The 25,151-nt window shown below is 46.3% G+C and overlaps 1 protein-coding gene across 3 annotated transcripts in view; it reads left to right on the forward strand.

Annotated features, from left to right (window-relative positions):
* The first annotated feature begins 5,902 nt into the window (after positions 1-5,902).
* Positions 5,903-25,151, forward strand: part of ACER1 (alkaline ceramidase 1) — a 22,787-nt gene continuing 3,538 nt past the window's right edge. The window contains exons 1-5 of one of the 3 annotated variants that reach the window (XM_080989200.1): positions 5,903-6,012; positions 16,601-16,704; positions 21,907-22,021; positions 23,787-23,925; positions 24,881-25,018. In XM_080989200.1, the coding sequence (XP_080845326.1) occupies positions 16,612-16,704; positions 21,907-22,021; positions 23,787-23,925; positions 24,881-25,018 (485 nt within the window). In that variant the 5' untranslated portion in view covers positions 5,903-6,012; positions 16,601-16,611. Of the gene's footprint in view, positions 6,013-16,600; positions 16,705-19,236; positions 19,477-21,906; positions 22,022-23,786; positions 23,926-24,880; positions 25,019-25,151 lie in introns of those variants that run through there. The other 2 variants (XM_080989202.1, XM_080989201.1) reach the window with 2 other exon arrangements.

A 25,151-nucleotide genomic window follows, 5' to 3' on the forward strand; every position in this document is an offset into this window, starting at 1 on the left:
TTAGCTAATGGGGCCTCCTGCCGCTGCCGCACCACCGGAGCATGATTTCTGTTCTCAACCTGAACCAAAGTTCTTAACCTGAAGCACTTTTTCTGGGTTAGCGGAGTCTGTAACCTGAAGCGTATGTAACCTGAAGCATATGTAACCTGTGGTCCCACTGTACTGGCTGAGGGAGCCGGCGTTTGTCCGCAGACAGTTTTTCCGGGTCATGTGGCCAGCATGACTAAGCCGCTTCTGGTGAACCAGAGCAGCGCACGGAAATGCTGTTTACCTTCCCGCCGGAGTGGTACCTATTTATCTACTTGCACTTTCACATGCTTTCGAACTGCTAGGTTGGCAGGAGCAGGGACCGAGCAATGGGAGCTCACCCCGTCGCGGGGTTTTGAACCGCTGACCTTCCGATTGGCAAGTCCTAGACTCCGTGATTTAAACCACACAACGCCACCTGCCATTAAACGCAACCCCCCACACATACACTAAGCATAAGAATAGAAGCATAACCACCCGACCCCACCCCACTCACCATTCCCCCTCAGCCCCCCTCTTTTCTTCCTAACATTGTATGTAACACTAATGTCTCACAACAAAGGGAGCGGAACTATAGAAAACAAACTTGAAAAAAGAGGCAACGCATGTGTTTTTGTACACTAAGAAATCCTTAATACAGTGGACGCTCGGGTTGCGAACATGATCCGTGCGAGATGCACGTTCACAACCCGCGTCTGCGAGTCTGCACATGTGCGGGTTATGATTCGGTGGTTCTGCGCATGCGCAAAGCACGATTTAGCACTTCTGTGCATGCGTGACTGCCGAAACCCGGAAGTAACCCGTTCTGGTACTTCTGGGTTTCGGCAGTCCGCAACTCGAAAAAACGCAACCTGAAGCAGACACAACATGAGGTACGACTATATATATATATATATAATATATTTAAAGAGTTAATCAGCTGTCAGTGACTGGCTGGTTGCGGAGCAGGGACCACTCCCACTACTGAAACTTACATCGGCCTGAGTTCTTGGTGTGCTTTTTTCTTGGTATATTTAATAACAAGAACTCCAGCTTATTTAACGTTAGTATCATGGCCAAATGGTCTGAAGAAGGCTCAGAGCCTTCTTGGTGGCAGGGCAGTGATGAAGGCGAAGAGGGCACTTTCCTCATATGACCTCCATGGTTCTGAATGGCACATACTCTCACATCTGGTGGAAGTGCACTCCAATAAAAGGGTTTTCACCACATGCACATAAAGGACTTGTTCATATTACAGCTGATCATAGTGTTCCTAATCATAATATGGTCATAATCATATTGCACACCAAGGTTATTATTATTATTATTATTACTCTCTAGGTTTACAGGATACAATGACGACATCAAGTCTAAGGGCCTCGCGGCGCATTTGCAACCTCTCACTTGACAGTGGAAAGGATCTAGATAAGCTATCCTTAACAGCACGGTACGAGTCGGACTTTAGCCCTGGCAGAGAGAATGGCACATAAAATCCCGGCTACGCAAGGAAAAGAACGGCCACGAGCATTTCACACCATCTGGCAGAACTTTATTGCATTAGCCTCCAGCAACGATTTGCAAACTGCACAACAACGGCGGTTATGGATATCTGGAAACTTCGCTGCATGTAACCTGAACTTTGGAATGTTTTATTTCTTAAGGTTATGGTGTGTCTTGTATATTGCGCCTGTGCCTTTTTCTGTACTCCCTCCCCTCCCCTTGTTTTTATATTAAATTGTTTTTATTTTGAAAATTATACACACACACACACACACACACACACACATACACTTTTTTCCTAGAAACCTGATATGTCTTTGCAAAGCAAAATTCTTACTGAATTCTTAGTCCCTAGAATCATAGGATTGGAAGGGACCCTGAGGATCATTTAGTCCAACCCCCTGCGATGCATAAATATGCAGCTGTCCTTTACGAAGAAGAGTTTGGAGCAGGGGTCTGCGACCTTTAAGACAAAAAGAGCCACTTGGACCCGTTTCCGAAGAAAAAAAAACTGGGAGCCGCAAAACCATTGCGACATTTAAAACAAATATAACAGCGTACATATAAATATATAAATTTATATAAATATAAATATAACCAGCGTATATGCCCCCTTTCAATGCAGTGACCAGCGTACATGCCCCTTACAATGTAGCGGGCGGGCGGGCGGGAAGGTGACTTCGGGACGGTGCGTGACTAACGCACGCACCGCCCCCATGCGACGTCACAGCCAGTACAGCGCCCACCACAGTGGGGAGTGTCGGGGCGCACAATGCGCCTCCTCCCCTCGCTAGTATCCGCCCCGGAGCCGCGGCAAAGGTGTAAAAGAGCCACATGCGGCTCTGGAGCCGCGGGTTGCAGACCCCTGGTTTGGAAGAAGAGTTTGGATTTGATATCCCGCCTTTCACTCCCTTTAAGGAGTCTCAAAGCGGCTAACATTCTCCTTTCCCTTCCTCCCCCACAACAAACACTCTGTGAGGTGAGTGGGGCTGAGAGACTTCAAGGAAGTGTGACTGGCCCAAGGTCACCCAGCAGCTGCATGTGGAGGAGCGGGGAAGCGAACCCGGTTCCCCAGATTACGAGACTACCGCTCTTAACCACTACACCACACTGGCTCTCAAGGATCGAACTGGCTCTCAAGGATCTTACGAGGATCGAACCTGCAACCTTGGCATTATCAGCACTGCACTCTAACCAACTGAGCTATTCACTTGGATATTTAAGAGGAAGACCAGAGCAACCCCTTTGCAAGCAGAACATTCCAGTTTCAATCCCAGGAGACACCCCTTCCCCAAACCCCCGAAGAGCCTCTGCCTGTCAGTGAAGTCTATCCCAAGAAAGATGGAGCAATGATCAGACTTGGGAGATGATGGCTTCTTATAACATAGGGTCTTCTGCTGGGCGATAGCATCTCCCTGAACATGCAAAAGCCCTTCTGCTCCCCTCCTTGCAATTCAGCTCTTGAGAGACAGCCATATAGACTCTGCTCCTGTCTCCTCCTCCTCCTCCTCCTCCTCCTCCTCCTCCTCCTCCTCCTCCTCCTCCTCCTCCTCCTCCTCTTCTTCTTCTTCTTCTTCTTCTTCTTCTTCTTCTTCTTCTTCTTCTTCTTCTCTCCTCCTCCTCCTCCTCCTCCTCCTCTTCTTCTCCTCCTCTTCTTCTTCTTCTTCTTCTTCTTCTTCTTCAGCAGGGATCCCTCTTAGCCAATTAAGACCCGGTGAGGGTTTGCCAAGCGTGCCTTCCTCTTAGCACGTTTCTACCTTGTGTCCTGAGTTCGAGTGTCTTCAAAGCCCATGACACCTTTGGTCAAGGCTGTTCTCCAACTGGAGCGCTCGCAGGCCAGTGTTCCCCAGTTGTCGGTGTTTATACTACATTTTTTTTTTTTTTAGATTTGCCTTGAGAGAGTCTTTGAACCTCTTTTGTTGACCGCCACCATTGCACTTTCTATTTTTCAGTTCGGAATAGTTGCTTTGGAAGACGATCATCAGGCATCCGCACAACATGACCAGTCCAACAAATGTTGAAGAATCATCGCTTTGACACTGGTGATCTTTGCTTCTTCCAGTATACTGCCATTAGTTCACCTGTCTTCCCAAGTGATGTGTAAAATGTGCAACAACAGCAGCAGAGGAGAACAGACAGATGCCAACAACCTTTCGTAAACTAAGCATGTCTAGGCTAAACATATAAAGCACAACCAGTGATAATAACCTGGAGATGGCAGAATTCGAACCTGTTTCTGCCTGTGCTGGAGGCTGTACCTAACACCTGTAGCTCCATACTGATGAGTCAATAGACAGTACAGAAAAGGACAAGAAGTGTTTTCCAGACAGCAAAACCCTCGTGTTCTGCAGAACCCTTCTTTTCTTTACGGCGTTTCTTTCTTTCTTTCTTTCTTTCTTTCTTTCTTTCTTTCTTTCTTTCTTTCTGTCAATAACCAACAGAGGAGATAGGAAGAAAATAGAGCACATAAAGCATAATATAATGCGTTAAGTATACTATTAAATGTAGAGTTAGATTAACCCGAAGTACTACAGTGGTACCTCGGGTTACATACGCTTCAGGTTACAGACTCCGCTAACCCAGAAATAGTGCTTCAGGTTAAGAACTTTGCTTCAGGATGAGAACAGAAATCGGGCTCCGGCGGCGCGGCAGCAGCGGGAGGCCCCATTAGCTAAAGTGGTGCTTCAGGTTAAGAACAGTTTCAGGTTAAGAACGGACCTCCAGAACGAATTAAGTACTTAACCTGAGGTACCACTGTACTTAATCCGAAGTACCACTGTATTTCTGGATTAGCGGAGTCTGTAACCTGAAGCGTCTGTGACCTGAGGTATCACCATAGCTTTCAACGTTTCCCTTTTTTAAAGGGAAATCCCATTATTCCGAATAGGATTCCTCGCAAGAAAAGGGAAAAGTTGTCAGCTACGGGTACCACTGTAAAGTCCAAAATGCTCCCGTGAAAGCCAGACAGCAAAACACCGCAGAACATCTGCCGGCAAGCAAAAGGCAGCCGCAAAAACCCCAGAGGAAGGCAGTGTGTGTGTGTGTGTGTGTGTGTGTGTGGTGGCAGGGAATCTCTGTAGGAAAACGTCTGTCCGGGCCCTGCAGGGGCAGCGTGGCATGTGGCCAGCCATGCCCTTTTTTTAAAAAAAATGATATTTATTAAAGTTTCAAAGAAAAGATTACATAAATAAAAAGGGGAAAAAAAGAAAAAAAAGAAAAAAAATACAAAATACAGAAAAAAGATAAAAAACACTTAAAAAACACATCAATCTTTCCATGCCTTACATTTCATTTCCTTGCTTCCCTGACCTCCTCACACCTCCCTTTTTTGTATTCCAGTTCTATTAATTAATTCAGCAATTCCTTTCCCTCTTTGTTTTTGTCTTAATCCTTTAACTTAATATATTATAACTTTAGATTTTCACCTGTTAACAATCCATTTTTACATACACCTTAATAACATTGCTGCTAAAATCACTTAACTTCATTCTGACATCATTCTAACATTCATTAATTTTGCAGTATTTCTGTAGATAGTCTTTAAATTTCTTCCAATCTTCTTCCACCGACTCTTCTCCCTGGTCTCGGGTTCTGCCAGTCATTTCCGCCAGTTCCATATAGTCCATCACCTTCATCTGCCATTCTTCCAGGGTGGGTAAATCTTGTGTCTTCCAATACTTTGCAATAAGTATTCTTGCTGCTGTTGTAGCATACATAAAGAAAGTTCTGTCCTTCTTTGGCACCAATTGGCCGACCATGCCCAGGAGAAAGGCCTCTGGTTTCTTCAGGAAGGTATATTTATATACCTTTTTCATTTCATTATAGATCATCTCCCAGAAAGCCTTAATCATTGGGCATGTCCACCAAAGGTGAAAGAATGTACCTTCAGTTTCTTTACATTTCCAACATTTATTATCGGGCAAATGATAGATTTTTGCAAGCTTGACTGGGGTCATGTACCACCTGTATATCATTTTCATAATATTCTCCAGCCATGCCCATTTCTAGCGTCGGCCCTGCAAGCCCCTTGCGCCTTTGGGGCGACTGAGCCAACATGCAAGGAGATGTGTTGAAACGGAACCACACACAGGTGCGCAAAGCGAAGGGACCAAAGGCTCGATGGGAGGAGATAAACAGCTTGGCATATGTCGAAATGTGTGTGTGTGTGTGAATGAGCTTCAGGGCTCGGCCGCCGTGCCTTTGCCACCCTGCCCCTCCCCTGTCCTCAAAGCCGTGCCTGGCCATGCAGATTTATTTAAATTTCCCCCAGCCCTGCGATTCGCAGAGGTTATAGAAGCCAGGTGCGGACTGTTCCCTGAGACAGAGCCATCTCTTGGCTTGCTGCTCTTGTCAACTTCCAGTCTGACTTCCCTGAGGCTGGTTCTTTCCCAGCAAAGGGAAGGTGGCAAGACAGGTTGCAGCGGCAGGAGATACCCCAGCAACGCCTTCAAGAGCTCTTTTGACGTCTGGAGTTTCGGCTTTGCGGAGGGAGCGGAGACACTGCAGGTAAGCAGAAGGACTCACCTTCAACCCAGGAATTCCAGATCTATAAAAGCGGGTAACCTGAAAGCCTTTTTTTTAATATAACTTTTTTATTCAAAATTAAAACAAAACATATTATCCAGAAACATATCATCCTTATTCCCCCCCATTTTTCCTCCCTCCCCCCACAGAAACCCCCCCCCCCAATTTCCCTCAGTTCCAGTCTTTGATTTCTCTAGAAATGCTGTTTTCTGCATGTTACACAGTTGTATAGATCCTCAAACTATTTAGCTGATTATTATCAATAAAAAGTTTGTGAATGTTTATTCAAAGCCAGCCAAGGAGTCCAGTTCGCTTTGTTGCGTCTTCAGATACTTTGTAAAGGCTTCCCATTCATCCTTAAAGTCACAGTTATCCTTGTCCCGTAGCTTGTATGTCAATTTTGCCAGTTCTGCATAGTCCATCCATTTTTCTTGCCGTGATTCTTTAGTTGGGGTTCTGAAAGCCTTGTTTTGTCTGAAATCCCGCAAGGTGTCAACGCCCCCTCTACCGCTTTGGCTCTCTGCATATACTCTGTGCCACTCTGCGCATGCTCAGGGGAAATCAGGGTCTGGTTGCTCTGCGGAAAGATGTTCCTTCCATCGATGTGCATGGAAAGTGATGTGCAGGTGATGGATTGGTAGTAATAATAATTTATTATTTCTACCCCGCACATCTGGCTGGGTTTCCCCAGCCACTCTGGGCAGCTTCCAACAGAATATTTAAAACACAATAATCTATTAAACATTAAAAGCTTCCCTAAACAGGTAGATGAATGCTGGTTTTATAAGCAAGGGTTGGATTTGAAAAGTGCACGTTCTTTTCAAACAATCCCCATTTTAGAAGTTGCAAGGCCATTGGGCTGTGCTTGCCTTGCTCAGAGTAGACCCATTGGAATGAGAGGGATGAAGTCAAAAGTCCATTGCTCTCAGTGGGTCAACTCCAAAGTTCGGGCTTCATCAAATGCAACTTATTCTTACTTCTGTTCCTTGTATCTTTGCAAAGTTCAAGGGGGCAGGTCTCTGCCCCAAAAGGCTTACAAATCTAAAACGCAGCGCTCCAGGAAGCCGCAATTTAAGAGGATGGAGGCATCAAACTGTCTGGTTGCAATTTGAAACTTTTCGAAGTGTTGGAAGCCGACTCGAGTGCAGGAAGGAGTTTCAATCACGAAATGAGCAAATTGCTTTAAAAAAAACTCACAACCTCTGTATGCTTTTAAGAATCACATTCCTATATCACTTGCTACTGAGGTGACAGATGGGTTTTCATTTAAAGAAGAACCTTTCAGATTTTACCGTCCGAAATATTTCACAAACTGAAACACAGGCATCCTTTGAAATCTGCACTTCTCTGAATTTTGCAACACAATTCCTCCGTCAAGTAATGTGTTGAAAAATTGCACAAACTGGGGCAAACTGTATGTAAAAACGCATAGACCCATAAACTTGGGAGGGACCGTGAAGGTCATCCAGTCCAACCCCAGCATATTCGTAAAAATAACATGCAAAAAAGGGCATTATATTAGGAGAAATTGCTTTGCAAAAATATAAATATCAGCTAAAATGGCAAGCAAACATAGGTATTCTAGGATAAATGAACACCTGCTGCACCTGACTTGGCAGTAAGCGTCATTACACAACAGATGAAACATGTACAGACAGTTTCTTCTTTATGCTTCTTCTTGTACTTGTTGTTTAGTCGTTTAGTCGTGTCCGACTCCTCGTGACCCCCTGGACCAGAGCACGCCAGGCCCTCCTGTCTTCCACTGCCTCCCACAGTTTGGTCAGACTCATGTTTGTAGCTTCGAGAACACTGTCCCACCATCTTGTCCTCCGTCGTCCCCTTCTCCTTTCCCCTTTCCCAACTTCAGGGTCTTTCCCAGGGAGTCTTCTCTTCTCATGAGGTGGCCAAAGTCTTGGAGCCTCAGCTTCAGGATCTGTCCTTCCAGCGAGCACTCAGGGCTGATTTCCTTCCGAATGGAGAGGTTTGATCTTCTTGCAGTCCCATGGGACTCTCAAGAGTCTCCTCCAGCACCATAATTCAAAAGCATCAATTCTTCGGTGATCAGCCTTCTTTATGGTCCAGTTCTCACTTCCATACATCACTACTGGGAAAACCAGAGCTTTAACTATATGGACCTTTGTCGGCAAGATGCTGTCTAAGTTTGTCATTGCTTTTCTCCCAAGAAGCAGGTGTCTTTTAATTTTGTGGCTGCTTCTACAGACCCCTTAATTTTATTCTGTGCTCCCCAATTGGACCCATGGCTACTCCTGACTCCCCAGATTGTTCCAGCGCCCCCCAGGTGCCCACTTTGGGCAATACTGTTTCAAAGGATGCTTTGATTCAATAATAATAATAATAATAATAATAATAATAATAATAATAATAATAATTTCATATCAAGGTTCTTTCCAGGCTGAATGCCCCCACAGGTGCAATGCTCAGACTCTCAGCTCAGATTTTGCCAAAGGTCTTAAGGCTTATAGGTATGGTTTTGTTGTTGTTGTTGTTGAGTCATTTAGTCGTGTCCACCTCTTCGTGACCCCCTGGACCAGAGCACGCCAGGCACTCCTGTCTTCCACTGCCTCCCGCAGTTTGGTCAAACTCATGCTGGTAGCTTCGAGAACACTGTCCCACCATCTCGTCCTCTGTTCTCCCCTTCTCCTTGTGCCCTCTATCTTTCCCAACATCAGGGTCTTTTCCAGGGAGTCTTCTCTTCTCATGAGGTGGCCAAAGTCTTGGAGTCTCAGCTTCAGGATCTGTCTATGTCTGGTTAGAATAGGTCAACTGAATTTGCCAGCGAGTTTCTTCTGTATTTTGTCTTCCACCACCCTCCAATATACTGGGCAATTTTCTATTTTAAAAAACAAATTTATTTTGAATTAATGGACTATGCAGAATTAGATAAGATGACAGGAAGGATCCGAAAGCTGCGGGACCAGAGATTCTCAGAGGACTGGAGTAACTATTTGAACTAATTGAAAAGCAATTGCAATAAACAGATTACGCTAATAGGACTGCAAGAAGTTTTGTAAGGAGGACGTTGCGAAATATTGCAATGAAGATTATGAGGAGAGTTATTAGTTAAGGATGATTAAAAGTAATAGAGAAATTAAGAAATGTAGATGAAGTGATGAACATTGAAAAATCTTCAGATGCGGTTGATGGAAGTGCAAAACATTGTATAAAATAAGAAAATATGTTAAATGATTGTTGGAAATGATATGTTAATTTAAAAAAATAAAAAATATATTTATTTGGTTTTTCAAATTAAAGTTTTACAATCACAAACATACAACACACAACATAAAAAACAAGATTCCAAAGAAACTTCTCCCTATTATTAATCATTATTAATTATATGATTAATCATTATTCATTATTAATCATTTCCTCCTGGATCTTTTATAATAATCCAAATCTTTTACCTCTCCATTACATCCAAAACCCATCATTAAACTACAAGCGTTATTCCAAATCCTACCTACAATTTTCACTGATTGCAATGGTTTTTTTAAAGTAAATTATAAATTCCCCCCATTCCTTATTAAAATTTCTGTCTTCCTGATTTCTGATTCTTCCGGTCATTTTTGCCATTTTGGCATAAATCCGTCAATTTAATCTGCCATTCTTCTCTGGGCAGGACTTTGTCCTCTTTTATCTCTGGGCTAATAACATCTGTGCAGCTGTGGTTGCATACATAGCCTTCTCTGTTCTGTTTGGATTTCACCTAATTTTCTATATTACACTTTCAGCAAAGCTATCATTCTTCCGCAACTCATCCCAGATGCCAACAACAGCATCTTTCATCCTCATCTTGAGGTCAGGGATGCTGAACTTGTTGCAGGGAAGGTTTTAAGGAGGATAATAATTTTAATTTTTATACCACACCCATATGGTTGTCTTGGCAGTGTATTATATACAGAGGGCCTTCTCGGTGGTGGCGCCAGCCCTGTGGAACACCCTCCCATCAGATGTCAAAGAAATAAACAACAACCTGATGGTTAGAAGACATATGAAGGCAGCGCTGTTAAGGGGAGCTTTTAATGACTGATGTTGTAATGTATTTTTAATCTTTGGTTGGAAGCCGCCCAAAGTGGCTGAGGAAACCCAGCCAGATGGGCAGGGTATAAATAACAAATTATTATTATTATTATTATTATTATTATTATTATTATTATTATAATACCACCTTTCCTCACATGATCTCAGGGCCATTCACAAGGTAAAACCACAAATATATAGTTAAACAAAAGCAAAAAAAGTGGCCTCCTGTATAGTCATACCTCGGGTTAAAGTTGCTTCGGGTTGAGCGTTTTCAGGTTGCGCTCCACGGCGACCCGGAAGTAACGGAATGCGTTACTTCTGGGTTTCGCCACTTGCGCATGTGCAGACGGTCAAAATGACGTCACACGCATGCGCAGAAGCGGCGAATCGCGACCCCCGCAGACGCGGGTTGCGTTCGCTTCAGAATGCGAACAGGGCTCCGGATCCAGAGGTACCACTGTAGTGTCCCAGGCCAGTCGGTTTAACTCATTTCCAGGTGGCAAAGCTGACCAGAATTCTGACATGGTGCAACTAGTTCCCTTTACTCTAAAACACGGACGCCCAAAAAATTTACTTCAGTTTCCATTGTGGCTCTTCGAACTCGGAAAGGCCAGAGCTCGATTTCTCTTCCATCACCTCAGCTGTTTTCTTTTTAATATTGTTCTTGTTCTTGTTTTTTATTTATTTGCGTTTCTGATATAATTCCCTATCAACAAAAGATAAACAAAAACGATGCGAAAGGAAAAGAATATCTGAAATAAAAAAAGAAGTAGCGTTTTCGGATATCAAAGAATAGACAGAAAAGAGACTTCCCACCCTTTCCTTCCATGATTCTCTTTTTCCCGCTTTTTCTGCCCCCCCATCTATTGCAACTACTTTTTTAAACTTTAGTTATTTCTTACACTGCTGAAACTCTTACCATGTGGCTAGGCCACCTCATCTGTTTTCAGACAGAATCCTAGAATTGTCCGACCAAAGTGGGATGGCTTCTAAAATGGATGGATTATGCAAAATCGCCTGTAAAACTAAGAGATCGAAATGATGAACTGTGGAAAATTGGAGGCATTTCCCCCCTGTTTCCATCGGAAAAATGTCGGAGGGTATGCAATATGAAATCGCGAGCAGGGTTCGAGATACGAGCGGCAGAGCAAAGACAATAAGATGGAGTTAGCGGGGTTACCAGCGAGTTGAATGCAGCAATAAAGGATAAGAATTAAGATGTCAGGGTGGGAAGTAAGAAAGAATCATGGAAGCATAGAATCATAGAGTTGGAAGGGACCCCAGCGGTCATCTAGTCCAACCCCCTGCAATGCAGGAATCTCAGCTTAAAGCGTCCATGACAGATGGCTGCCCGACCTCTGCTTATAAACCTCCAAGGAAGGTGAGTCCACAAATGTGTGAATGATATACTGTAGGTGAAGTCAATTTGTTAAAACCTTTGAATAATCTAATAAACAATAGTAAAGGTAAATGGACCCCAGACCATTAGGTCCAGTCGTGGCCGACTCTGGGGTTGCAGCGCTCATCTCGCTTTATTGGCCGAGGGAGCTGGCGTACAGCTTCCGGGTCATGTGGCCAGCAGGACTAAGCCGCTTCTGGCGAACCAGAGCAGTGCACGGAAATGCCGTTTACCTTCCCGCCGGAGCGGTACCTATTTATCTACTTGCACTTTGACGTGCTTTCGAACTGCTAGGTTGGCAGGAGCAGGGACCGAGCAACGGGAGCTCACCTCGTCATTGCGGGGATTCAAACTGCCGACCTTCTGATTGGCAAGCCCAAGCAGCTCTGTGGTTTAACCCACAGCGCCACCCGCATCCCTAATAAACAATAATATCCCTTTAAAAAAGAACCGTAGAGTTGGGAGGGAATTGCGAAGGTTAACAAGTCCAACCCCTTTGCAGTGCAGGAATATTTTTGCCCCATGCCGGGCTCGAACCCACGAACCTGAGATGAAGCATGCTCTATTGACCTAGCCATCCCACTTGGGAGGTTACAACGCACACTGGCCCGCAGGTTCCGCTGGGCACAAGGCGTTGTTCCGGCTTTCCTTTTGAAGAGCAGAATGAGCACAGTCCTATGTGCGTTTGTTGTCCCGAGGACCAGAATGGTGCAAGGCCAGTGAACGTTCCCTTGAGTCAGCAGGGTTTGCTGAAATTACCGTATTTTTTGCTCTGTAAGACTCACTTTTCCCCTCCTAAAAAGTAAGGGGAAATGTGTGTGTGTGTTATGGAGCGAATGCAGGCTGCACAGCTATCCCAGAAGCCAGAACAGCAAGAGGGATTGCTGCTTTCACTGCGCAGCGATCCCGTGCCTCTTGTGGTCTGGTGCGTCTTATAGAGCGAAAAATACGGTATACATTTCAAGGGTTGAAAACATGCTTCGGACCCCATTGTTTTCATCCTTACAACAGCCTGGGAAAGCAGACCAGGCCGTGTGGTCCACTGCCATGGCAGGTGGAAGGGAAACAGGACAATTGGAGGTTGCAAGAACAGATGTTCTCGGCTAAGGCATGACAGCAATCTCTCCTGGGTTGATGTTATCATAGTCTCAGTGTTATCAGCACCGTTTTCTCCAAACCTTTGCAATTTTGCTCCGTGTAAACGTTTTCGCAAAGCATAACGCAATGGATCTGCTATTTTGTTTTCACTCATTTCCACACGCGCTTTCACCCCGGAATATGCCTTTTTTAGACGCATCCCTTTGGCTGGATAATTTCACGGCAAAATTCAGAGAAGGGCGGATTTCAAAAGAGGCTGTGTTCGGGTTTGTGTATCTTTCTGCACAGCAGTTGCCTTTAAACGCGGACGGATTCGAATTCCTTCCCCCTCCATCTTTGAGAGTGTGAACTCTGCCCTGCTCTCCTAAGCACCTTGCAATTGGCCAGACGAAACCGACTGCATGGCAATAAAATGTGAATTGCCACCAATTTGCGCTTAGCTAGCTCTACAAAACTCGTTTACAGCCACCCCTGCCCACCGCCTTCATTACTGTGGAGAGGGAGGCAAGAGGCGTGGGAGAATCTCTTATCTCAATGCAGTGAGAGAGAGAGAGAGAGAGAGAGAGAGAGAGAGAGAGAGAGAGAGAGAGAGAGAGAGATATTCTTGCATAATTCCAGGAATATATAATCTGAAACAACGGCTTGTCTTTTCCTTCACCGATTCCAGGTGTAAGGGAACTTCAGGCTACCAGCCTGGCCTGCAAACCTTTTCCCCAAACCATGCCCACCCACCAGGAGTGCCAGCTTTGCACCGCGACTGTGGGTGCCCAGAGCCAAATTTTGTGGGTGCCTGGCCCCTTGATGGGGATTTTGTGGGTGCCTGGGCCCACAAGGAGTTGGCACCTATGCCTCTCACCCTGCTCATCACGGCAAACGCGATGCCAGGCGTCGTTGTTGTTTAGTCATGTCCGACTCTTCGTGACCCCCTGGACCAGAGCACGCCAGGCACTCCTGTCTTCCACTGCCTCCCGCAGTTTAGTCAAACTCATGCTGGTCGCTTCGAGAACACTGTCCCACCATCTCGTCCTCTGTCGTCCCCTTCTCCTTGTGCCCTCCATCTTTCCCAACATCAGGGTATTTTCCAGGGAGTCTTCTCTTCTCATGAGGTGGCCAAAGTCTTGGAGCCTCAGCTTCAGGATCTGTCCTTCCAGTGAGCACTCAGGGCTGATTTCCTTCAGAATGGATAGGCTTGGTCTTCTTGCAGTCCATGGGACTCTCAAGAGTCTCCTCCAGCACCAGAATTCAAAAGCATCCATTCTTTGGCGATCAGCCTTCTTGATGGTCCAGCTCTCACTTCCACTCTCACTGCCAGGAGTCAGATGGTTACAAATTGAGGAAGGGCCAGCACCTTCCTTGCAAGCGGAAGGTGGAAGAGACTTCTCCCCAAAATCATGGAGAGCCTCTGTCAGTCAGTGTAATCAACCCTGATTTAGGTGGACCAAATGTTCAGCCTCTGCATAAGACGACTTCCTAATGGTCTCGCTCAGGAAGTGGCGGGCTCTCCTTCGTTGGATGTTTTTAAGCGGAGGTTTGGTGGCCATCTGCCAGGGTGCTTTAGCTGAGATCCCTGTGTTGCAGGGGGTTGGATTAGAGGAACTTTGGATGTCCAATTCCAATTCCAACTCTACCATTCTATGATTCTACGTTCCTACAGGTAAAGATTCCAAGGGACAACCGGGAGCTCACTTTTTGCTCATTCCCACTGGTCCAATTATGTCTTGCTCGGACCGAGGCGCCGTTCCCACTGGTCCAATCATCTCTTTCTTCGCCTCTGCCTGATCCGAGACCGGCCAGGTCCATGGGACCCACCCTCTCGCACAGATTCTCTTTCTCTCCTTGCCTGCTGCCACTTCCGTCCGTCAAATTTCTCTGTCCCTATGGGCAGTTGCATGGCTTTTGCCTGGGATGTTTCCAGATCCGTGCATTAAAGATCTGTGCTGGATACCAGTCTATTGCTAAGCTAATTTCAAAGCGTTACTGTTCAGGTCTTAAACAGCCTGCGACCTGCCTTGCCCCTCGTAAACCGGCCAAACCGCTGCACTCCTCTTCTGACCATCTCCTGGTCCCGTGTCCCTATGGAGGTAAAAAAGGTAAAGGTAAAGGACCCCTGAGGGACGCGGGTGGAGCTGTGCGTTAAACCACAGAGCCTAGGACTTGCCGATCAGAAGGTCGGCGGTTCGAATGCCCGCAATGACGGGGTGAGCTCCCATTGCTTGGTCCCTGCTCCTGCCAACCTAGCAGTTCAAAAGCACATCAAAGTACAAGTAGATACAGTGGTACCTCGCAAGACGAATGCCTCGCAAGACGGAAAACTCGCAAAACGAAAGGGTTTTTGGTTTTTTTAGTTGCTTCGCAAGACGATTTTCCCTATGGGCTTGCTTCGCAAGATGGAAACGTCTTGCAAGTTTGTTTCCTTTTTCTTAAAACCGTTAATACAGTTGCGACTTGACTTAGAGGAGCAACTCATAGCACGCGGTGTGGTAGCCTTTTTTGAGGTTTTTGAAGACTTTGGTGATTTTTGAAGCTTTTCCAAAACTTTTCCGACACCGTGCTTCGCAAGAAAAAAACGCAAGACAAAAAAACTCACGGAAAGAATTAATTTCGTCTTGCAAGTCACCACTGTAAATAGGTACCGCTTTGGGGGGAAGGTAAACAGCATTTCCGTGCGCTGCTCTGGTTCGCCAGAAGCGGCTTAGTCATGCTGGCCACATGACCCAGAAGCTGTACACCGGCTCCCTCGGCCAATAAAGCGAGATGAGCGCTGCAACCCCAGAGTCGGCCACGACTGGACCTAATGCTCAGGGGTCCCTTTACCTTTTCAAAGGACTCCTGACAGTTAAGTCCAGTTGCGAATGACTCTGGCAATAAAAGCCAACCTCTCAGTTAAGGAAAGCCCTGCTTATCCCAAATGCTCCATGTCTCTTCTTCTAAATAGTTTGGCTTGCCAGGTATCAAACACATATCGTGACAGGCTTGACAAAGCAAAGTTCTGCTGAGATTGTTGAGATTGTTGACACGGCCAACACTGCCTTCTCTGTTATCAGCGTTGCAGGGATGCCTCTTGCAGAAAAGGGCATTTTGCCTTTTTGGAGGATTACACCGAAAACTCCTGCCATACAGACGCCCCACTTGAAAGCTTGTGGGGGAATTAATCCGAGAATGACACGCAGTACAAATTTAGCCCCGTTATTGTTAAGAAATTGGGGAGGACAGATTTCACTTTAACCTACAATTATCACGTCCTGTTGGACAATCCACTTGTTGTTTTTTAGTTGTGTTCGACTCTCCGTGACCCCATGAACCAGAGCATGCCTTGGAAACTCCCACTTTCTTCTCAAAAATTCTCCCTTTTTTTATGTCCACAGAGTTTTCTTGGCAAAAGACTGGAGTGGTTTGCCAGTTCCTTCTCCAGGTGGATCACATTTAGTCTAAACTGTGGGTAGGCAAAGTAAGGCCCCGGGGGCCGGATCCGGCCCAATCACCGGACTATATTTTGGAGGGGGGGAAATGAACGAATTCCTACGCCCCACAAATAACCCAGAGATGCATTTTAAATAAAAGCACACATTCTACTCATGTCAAAACACGCTGATTCCTGAACTGTCTGCGGGCCGGATTTAGAAGGCGATCCGGCCCCCAGGGCCTTAGGTTGCCTACCCCTGTTCTAAAGCTGTTGTCGCGCGAAGAAACACTCTTTTGTTTTCGTTTTGGATGCTTATCATTAAAATGCCTAACAAAAAAAGCTTCAGGTTTCTTTAGGAATGTATATTTTAGCATTCATTTATTTTTAAGTTCCTCATAAATCATGTCCCAATTTTTTTTTGATTTGGGGACCAGTCCACCACATGTGGAATAAGGTTCCTTCATTTTCTTTGCATCTTCCCGGCAGATTCTTGTACACCAGCTCAGAGCCGTCGCCAGGCCTCAAAGTGTGTGCTGCAATATTTCAGAGGGAAGGAGATATGGAAAATCTGGTTCTTTTTCTCCACTGCAACGCAACTAAGGTGTTGTGTTCTTCTTTTTTGAAAGGTGTTGCCACCATGCCTAGTATATTTGCCTACCAAAGCGCTGAAGTAGACTGGTGCGAAGAGAATTTTGCGCAGTCAGAGTACATTGCAGAATACTACAACACGGTAAGCCGCCGTTCTGGTCTGCCCTCATTTATTTCATCTTATTTATTTATTCAATAAACAAAATGTACTTGTTCACCAGGACCTGGCGAGGATGTGCTGAGAACCTTGGCTATGGTCTAGTCAAGGAGATCCAAATTTTCAGATGCTCCCTTGCAAATGAAATAAAAATTTAGGGTTCCATCGAGGCATCAGAGTTGCTTTTGCGGTCTGGGCGAGGAGGAACCAAGCGGCTCTCAGAAGCTGTACATGTTTTCTTCCATACAATACAGTGGTACCCCGGGTTAAGTACTTAATTCGTTCCGGAGGTCCGGTCTTAACCTGAAACTGTTCTTAACCTGAAGCACCACTTTAGCTAATGGGGCCTCCTGCTGCTGCCGCGCCGCCGGAGCACAATTTCTGTCCTCATCCTGAAGCAAAGTTCTTAACCCGAGGTAATACTTCTGGGTTAGCAGAGTCTGTAACCTGAAGCGTATGTAACCTGAAGCACATGTAATCCGAGGTACCACTGTGTTTTGATTTCAGAAAGGCTTTTGACAAAGTGCCCCATGATATTCTCACGAGGAAGCTGGTAAAATATGGGTTGAACGAGGCAACGTTTAGGTGATTGACTGACCAAACTGAAATATACTCAGAGTTGAGTGCTGATTTCATGCTCTTCATTTCGGCTCATGGTAAACAGTGTGTGAGTGCTTTCCCCCCAAAACCTCTGGGGGGAATATACATTATTTTCACAATGGGTCCCCTGTGATTGGCTGATTCAACTCCCCTCCTGGAGCCTGATTGGACTCTTCCTGCAGGCCAATCAGGTTGCTGATTCACTTCTTCCTGGAGCCGGATTGGGCAGCTCCTGCAGACCCATCAGGTTGCTGCCTTCTAGGATCCCACCTGTCTATTGTTCTAGGATTCCAGCTCAGTGCTGGAAACCCAAAATTTTCTTTGTCATCCTGGGAAAAAGTGACGAGTGAGGTGCCACAGGGTTATGTCCTGGGCCCGTTGTTGTTCAACGTCTTTATAAATGACTTGGATGAAGAATTGAGGGGATGCTGATCAAATTTGCAGATGACACCAAACTGGGAGGGGTAGCTAATGCCGCAGAAGACAGAATCAGAATTCAAAATGACCTTAATGGATCGGAGAACGGCGCAAGCTAACAAAATGAATTTCGATAGGGACAAATGTAAGCTACTGCGCTTAGGCTGGAAGAACCAGATGCACAAATATAGAATGGAAGACACCTGGCTTACTAGCAGTACATGTGAAAAGTATCTAGGGGTCTTGGTGGACCACAAGCCGAACATGGGTCCACAATGTGACACAGCAGCGAAAAAAGCAAATGCTATTCTAGGCTGCATCAACAGAAGTCTAGTGTCCAGATTATGGGAAGTCATAGTTCCGCTCTATTCTGCCTTGGTCAAACCACACCTGGAATACTGTGTCCAATTCTGGGCACCACAATTTAAGAAGGATGTTGACCAGCTGGAAGGTGGGCAGAGGAGGGAGACCAAGATGATCAAGGGTCTGGAAAGCAAGCCTGATGAGGAACGGTTGAAGGAGTTGGGCATGTTTAGCCTGGAAAAGAGATGGGGAGATATGATATCTCTTCTTCAAATATCTCAAGGGAAATGGGAGCAAGCTTGTTTTCTCCTGCTCAGGAGGGGAGGACTTCAAGTTACAAGCAAGGAGATTCCAACTAAACTGAAGGTTCAAGCCAGGCATAGGCAAACTCCGGTCCTCCAGATGTTTGGGACTACAATTCCCATCATCCCTGACCCCTGGTCATGTTAGCTAGGGGTGATGGGGATTGTAGTCCCAAACATCTGGAGGAGAAGAAGAAGAGTTTGGATTTGATATCCCGCTTTATCACTACCCGAAGGAGTCTCAAAGCGGCTAACATTCCCCTTTCCCTTCCTCCCCCACAACAAACACTCTGTGAGGTGAGTGGGGCTGAGAGGCTTCAGAGAAATGTGACTAGCCCAAGGTCACCCAGCAGCTGCATGTGGAGGAGCGGGGAAGCGAACCGGGTTCCCCAGATTACAAATCTACCGCTCTTAACCACTACACCACACTGGCTTTCTGGAGGGCCGGAGTTTGCCTATGGCTGGTTTGAGCTGAAGGTTTCCTGGGCCCGAGTCGTCGCGGCCATTTACACCTCGAATCCGGACCGGTAGCATATTGCACCAGCCACACACGGACCGCTTCCTGCAGAGACTGAATATTCCGATTGCAAATTCCACGCCATGCCGAGGGATGGGAAATGTTGCAAAGGTGCATCCAAGGTGAATAAGCTCCCCTCTCCCTCAGTCCCGAAGCTCCAAATTCTGGCTCGATGCCAAAAAAGGAAGGAGGCTGTGGTGTTTGCTTCAGAACTGCTTCTCCTGGCACAGAGAAAGTGGGGCGCCCATTTAAGCAGCTGACCACCCACACACCTTCACAGAGATCCAGAAAATAAACCGGCTTTACCTGCTCAGCTTCTGGAGCTGGCTGGCTGGCGTCTGCCCCACGGCAAGGCTTGGGGAGGCGGGAAGAGGGCAGGGTCTCCAGGAGCCCCTGACTTCACCTCCTCCTCGCTGGGATCTCGTGTTTAGGCTGCAGGCGCACAGCAGAGCACATTTGAAAGCATCTCCACCACAGCCCCCCAACCCCCGCCTCCAAGCAGATAACAGGGAACTGTGATGCGCTGACGTGTTTAAACCAAAGAAAAGTCACGTGAAGCATTTACTAAAGACCGGGAAAAGAAAACGACGCTTGCGACACTTGGCTTGAGGAGCGACGGTAATGTTGCTTGGGAGAAAGAGTTTTCACTGTGTGTTATCTTGGAGTGGGTGGGTGGGTGAAATAACATTTACCGTATTTTTTGCTCTATAAGACTCACTTTTTCCCTCCTAAAAAGTAAGGGGAAATGTGTGTGCGTCTTATGGAGCGAATGCAGGCTGCGCAGCTATCCCAGAAGCCAGAACAGCAAAAAGGATGGCTGCTTTCACTGTGCAGCAATCCCTCTTGCTGTTCTGGCTTCTGAGATTCAGAATATTTTTTTTCTTGTTTTCCTCCTCCAAAAACCAGGTGTGTCTTGTGGTCTGGTGCGTCTTATAGAGCGAAAAATACAGTATATCGAGCTGACAGACAAAGAATCGGAAGTTCTCTATTTTTCTTCTTTCTCTGTTTCCTCTCTTATGTTCCCCTCTGTACATTCTATTTTTCTAGCTCCCTCATCTCCTTTTCTCTCTTTTTGTTTTTTGTGCTTTTGTTTAGATTAACGTTTTTGTTTTGATTTTTTTTTTTAAAGTTTGATAATAATCTTGACATCCCTTGACATCTTGACACCCCCCCCTAATTCTAACGAGATCTATTTTTGAAAAGGAGCTGGGATGGGTTAAAGGTGCTGGGAAATGGAGCTTTGTGAGGGATGCGGGTGGCGCTGTAGGTTAAACCACAGAGCCTAGGACTTGCCGATCAGAAGGTCGGCGGTTCGAATCCCCGCAATGACGGGGTGAGCTCCCGTTGCTCGATCCCTGCTCCTGTCAACCTAGCGGTTTGAAAGCACGTCAAAGTGCAAGTAGATAAATAGGTACCGCTCCAGCGGGAAGGTAAACGGCGTTTCCGTGCAATGCTCTGGTTCGCCAGAATTGGCTTAGTCCTGCTGGCCACATGACCCGGAAGCTGTACGCCGGCTCCCTCGGCCGATAAAGCGAGATGAGCGCCGCAACCCCAGAGTCGGCCACGACTGGACCTAATGGTCAGGGGTCCCTTTACCATGTTTACTAAGGGGTAAACATGGCTGAAGTATACTCAGCGTTGAGTATTGATTTCATGCTCTTTATTTCAGCTCATGGTAAACAGTGAGCGAGTGTTTTCCCCCCAAAACCTCTGGCTATATACACATTATTTTCACAATGGGTCTCGTGTGATTGGCTGATTCAACTCCCCTCCTGGAGCCTGATTGGACTGTTCCTACAGGCCAATCAGGTTGCTGATTCACTTCCTCCTGGAGCCGGATTGGGCGGCTCCTGTAGACCAATCAGGTTGCTTCCTTCTAGGATCCTACCTGCCTATTGTTCTAGGATCCAACCTCAGTGTATAGCAGTGGCATAGCGGGGTTGCCAGGACCCGGGGCTGCACAGAGGGTTGGGAGGCTGAGAATCAGACAGCATACACATGTGCATACAACCACTTCACTGCGTCCGCATCACTGAGAAGATCACAGCCACAGAGATAAGAAGAGTCGTGCCATTGTTTGGAGAGGTCACTTCCTGGTTCGCATGGAGAAGCCATTTTGAATGGAGCCTAGCTGTATTGTAATATGGTCTGAAGCTCAACATCAAAAAACGAAGATCGTGGCCACTGGTCCCATCACCTCCTGGCAAATAGAATGGGAAGAAGTGGAGGCAGTGAGAGATTTTACTTTCTTGGGCTCCATGATCACTGTCTCCCTTCCAATTTGAAACCATACCGGACCCTGCTTAGCTTTGCAAACGCGCTAGCACTTTTATGGCTGCGCCACTGGGAGAACAAAAAAACCCCCGACGCTCCTCAAAAGTTGATTGTGAACTAATCTTAATAAATACATAATAAATAGCTAATTGTTCAATTTCGGATGGCCGCTGGAGCCACAATGGCTTGTTTCTGGAGACAGACCTTAGCAGAGCCCAATTTTCTTCTAGATATTCCCAGGCTTTGGGAACCGACTTTACTAGAAAAGATGACCCAAAAATGATGTGTTTCCAGGGGACAAATAAAAAAATGGATAGATTTGTAGGGGTCATGTTTGATTTTATTACACATGCCAGAATGTGGTCTGTCCCCTCCCTCTGCTTATCAATGGATTTGTTAATTCACTAATATTCTCTTTAAGTCGCTTTTCTTTCTTTCTTCTTAACAATGCTTTTTTCCACGCAGGCGTACGCATGCCCCTAAACATTTTGTGAATCTTTGTACTTTTGTCCATTCACTGTATTTATTTCCCCCCCCGGTTCGAACTATAAAATGGTGATTTTCCTGAGTCAAAATGAGAGTACCCCCTAAACATTTTTTTAAAGGGAAAGAAAGCACTGATATTTAATAAGGGGGTGTTGTTGTTTTTTGTTTGCTTGTTTTTTTGAAGTTGATGTTTGCAACCAAGTGATTCAAAGTGTGGAACGTTCCAAATTACACATTAAAATCGAGAACGACAAGAAAACACTCTCCTTGTTCGCTGCTGTTTTGCAGATCAGCAACGTTGGTTTCTTCATCCTGCCGCCAATCATGATGTTCCTGAACCCCCAGTACATCCAGTACCGACCAGTTCCCATCCCGGGTCTTACTATCATGTCAACATTGATTGGTACGTTCCCTGGGGGAATCAGAAGGGAAGGGACGCACCCTCCAGATCAAAAGAATTTATTTCTTTACGCAATCACGGCATCCCAAATTATACATGCCCAGAAACGGAGAGACAGAACAATGCCAGCAAGAGGAGGAATTGCAAGTGAAATGGTAGAATTAGCAAACATAACTTATAGAATAGGGACGCGGGTAGCACTGTGGTCTAAACCACAGAGCCTAGGACTTGCCGTTCGGAAGGTCGGCGGTTCGAATCCCCGCGACGGGGTGAGCTCCCGTTGCTCGGTCCCTGCTCCTGCCAACCTAGCAGTTCGAAAGCACGTCAAAGTGCAAGGAGATAAATAGGTACCACTCCAGCGGGAAGGTAAACAGCGTTTCCATGCGCTGCTCTGGTTCGCCAGAAGCGGCTTAGTCCTGCTGGCCACATGACCCAGAAGCTGTATGCGGGCTCCCTTGGCCAATAAAGAGAGATGAGCGCTGCAACCCCAGAGTCATCTGTGACTGAACCTAAAGGTCAGGGGTCCTTTTACCTTTAACTTATAGAATAAGTCCTTTCTTTTAGCAGATCAAGATAATCTCAGGTTCTGGCTTGCACTCTTTATAAAGACTTGAGGAATGAGATTATCACCTCTCTTTTATTGTCCATTCCGGGTCGCCCAACCACTGCCACAGTGTCCTTTCTCTCGGCAGATCAAGATGAGAAGGCGACAGCAACGGTGGCAAGGTTTTTAGCTGGGGAAATCAGAATAACACCCACTGTTTGATTCGAAACCCTAAAATGTATTTTATATAATTGACTTTTTATTTCTATTCTTTGTATATCGTATCGTTGTTTTATTGCTACGGCTGATGGCTGGCGCAAGTAAAGCGAGATGAGCGCCGCAACCCCAGAGTCGTTCACAAATGGACTTAACTGTCAGGGGTCCTTTACCTTTTTTTTATATTGATAGTGAATTGGGGGGCAGGGCCAAGTGTGGGGCCCTAAGCTATAGCTTGTTTAGGTAAAGATAAAGGGACCCCTGACCTTTAGGTTCAGTCGCAGACGACTCTGGGGTTGCAGCGCACGGAAATGCCATTTACCTTCCCGCTGGAGTGGTACCTATTTATCTACTTGCACTTTGACGTGCTTTCGAACTGCTAGGTGGGCAGGAGCAGGGACCAAGCAATGGGAGCTCGAACCGCCGACCTTCTGATCGGCAAGCCCTAGGCTCTGTGGTTTAGACCACAGCGCCACCTGCGTCCCTATATAGCTTGTTTAGCTTATATGTAAATCCGGCGCTGATTCAGACTAAACATCAGAAGGAACTTTGTGGCAGTAAGAGCCTTTCAACAGTGGAAACTTTCTCTCCCGGAAGCTGCCGGGCTCTTCCTCCTTGGAGGTTTTTAAAGAGAGTTTGGATGTCCACCTGTCAGCGATGCCAAGATTCCTGCATTGCAGAGGGTTAGAATCCTAGAACTGTAGAGTTTGAAGGGAACTCCAAGGATCATCTAGTCCAACCCCTGGCAATGCAGGAATCTCAGCTAAAGCATCCATGACGTTTAGCCCTCGGGGTCCCTTCCAACTCTACAATTCTGTGGTTCTACTATTCTTCTGGGAGCCCTGGGAGCCCAACGTTCTGGACTCACAGAACTGTACAGTTGCATGGGACCTCGTGGGCCATCTAGTCTGACCCCCTAAAGAAAGGACCAGCCTCAGCCCCATGGGAGAGAACCTGCTTTGAGTGCAGAAGGTGCCAAGCTAGATTCCCCCTCTTTTCATCCTGCAGGTCTGTTCTCCGGCTACTTCCATATGACTCTCAGCTACGCAGGGCAGATGCTGGACGAGCTCTCCATCCTCTGGGCAATCTCTCTCTGCTACGCTTTCTGGTTGCCTGTTCACTATTACCCATCGTTCATCAAAAACAGGTAAGTGGGGGGAATAAGGAACTGCTGGGGCACCTGGAGAACCAGGCAGAGGGCCTTCTCGGTGGTGGCGCCCTCCCTGTGGAATGCCCTCCCATCAGATGTCAAAGGAAATAAACAACTATCTGACTTTTAGAAGACATCTGAAGGCAGCCCTGTACAGGAAAGTTTTGATGTTTTATTGTATTTTTAACATTCTGTTGGAAACCGCCCAGGGTGGCTGGGGAAACCCAGCCAGATGATGATGATGATGATGATGATGATGATAATTTATTGGTACCCCGCCCATCTGGCTGGGTTTCCCCAGCCACTCTGGGCAGCTTCCACAAAGACCAAAAATACACTAAGATATCACACATTAAAAACTTCCCTGAACAGGGCTGTCTTAAGATGTCTTCTGAATGTCAGGTGGTTGTTTATCTCTTTGACATCTGATGGGAGGGCATTCCACAGGGCAGGCACCACTACCGAGAAGGCCCTCTGCCTGGTTCCCTGTAGCTTTGCTTCTCGCAATGAGGGAACTGCCAGAAGGCCCTCGGCGCTGGACCTCAGCATCCGGGCAGAACGATGGGGGTGGAGACGCTCCATCAGGTATACTGGGCCAAGGCCGTTTAGGGCTTTAAAGGTCAGCACCAACACTTTGAATTGAATGATGAGCAGGGTATAAATTATTATTATTATTATTATTATTATTATTATTATTATTATTATGTCTCTGCAGCTCTCCAGATTGCAAATAGAACTTTGAGTGTCCTGGTTCAGTAAAAACAGGCTGATCTTTGCTAACTCATTCTGTCAGATTCACAGCGACTTCTCCACACACTTGGCTTCGTTTCTTCCTGCCCACGGGGAGAGGGCTCATGGAAATCTTCCCGCCTGTTCTGTAAAGGACACCTGAGCTCTTCAGCGCTCAAACTGTGTCTTTTGTTTTTTTTTCCTTTTCTTTTGACCTACTTAGGGATCAGTTCATGTGGCTGGTGGGCGTCTTGACCGTCTTCAGCACCCTGATGTCCTTTGTGAAGCCGACCCTGAACGCTTACGCCCTCAACTCCGTCGCCTTGCACCTTTTATACTTGAGTAACCTGGAATTCAGAAAGTAAGTTGTGGGCAGAGAACCCTGCAAGCATTGAAAAGGCAATTCTAAGGGCCCCCTAGTGCAGAGTCTGCCTCCCGCTTCAGTAGCTTCACAGATAAGAATTAGCAAGCAGTTTCTATTTTAGGTAAAGGTA

The sequence above is a fragment of the Podarcis pityusensis genome (assembly GCF_964106645.2).
Source record: "Podarcis pityusensis genome assembly, chromosome: 18".
NCBI lineage: Eukaryota > Metazoa > Chordata > Lepidosauria > Squamata > Lacertidae > Podarcis > Podarcis pityusensis.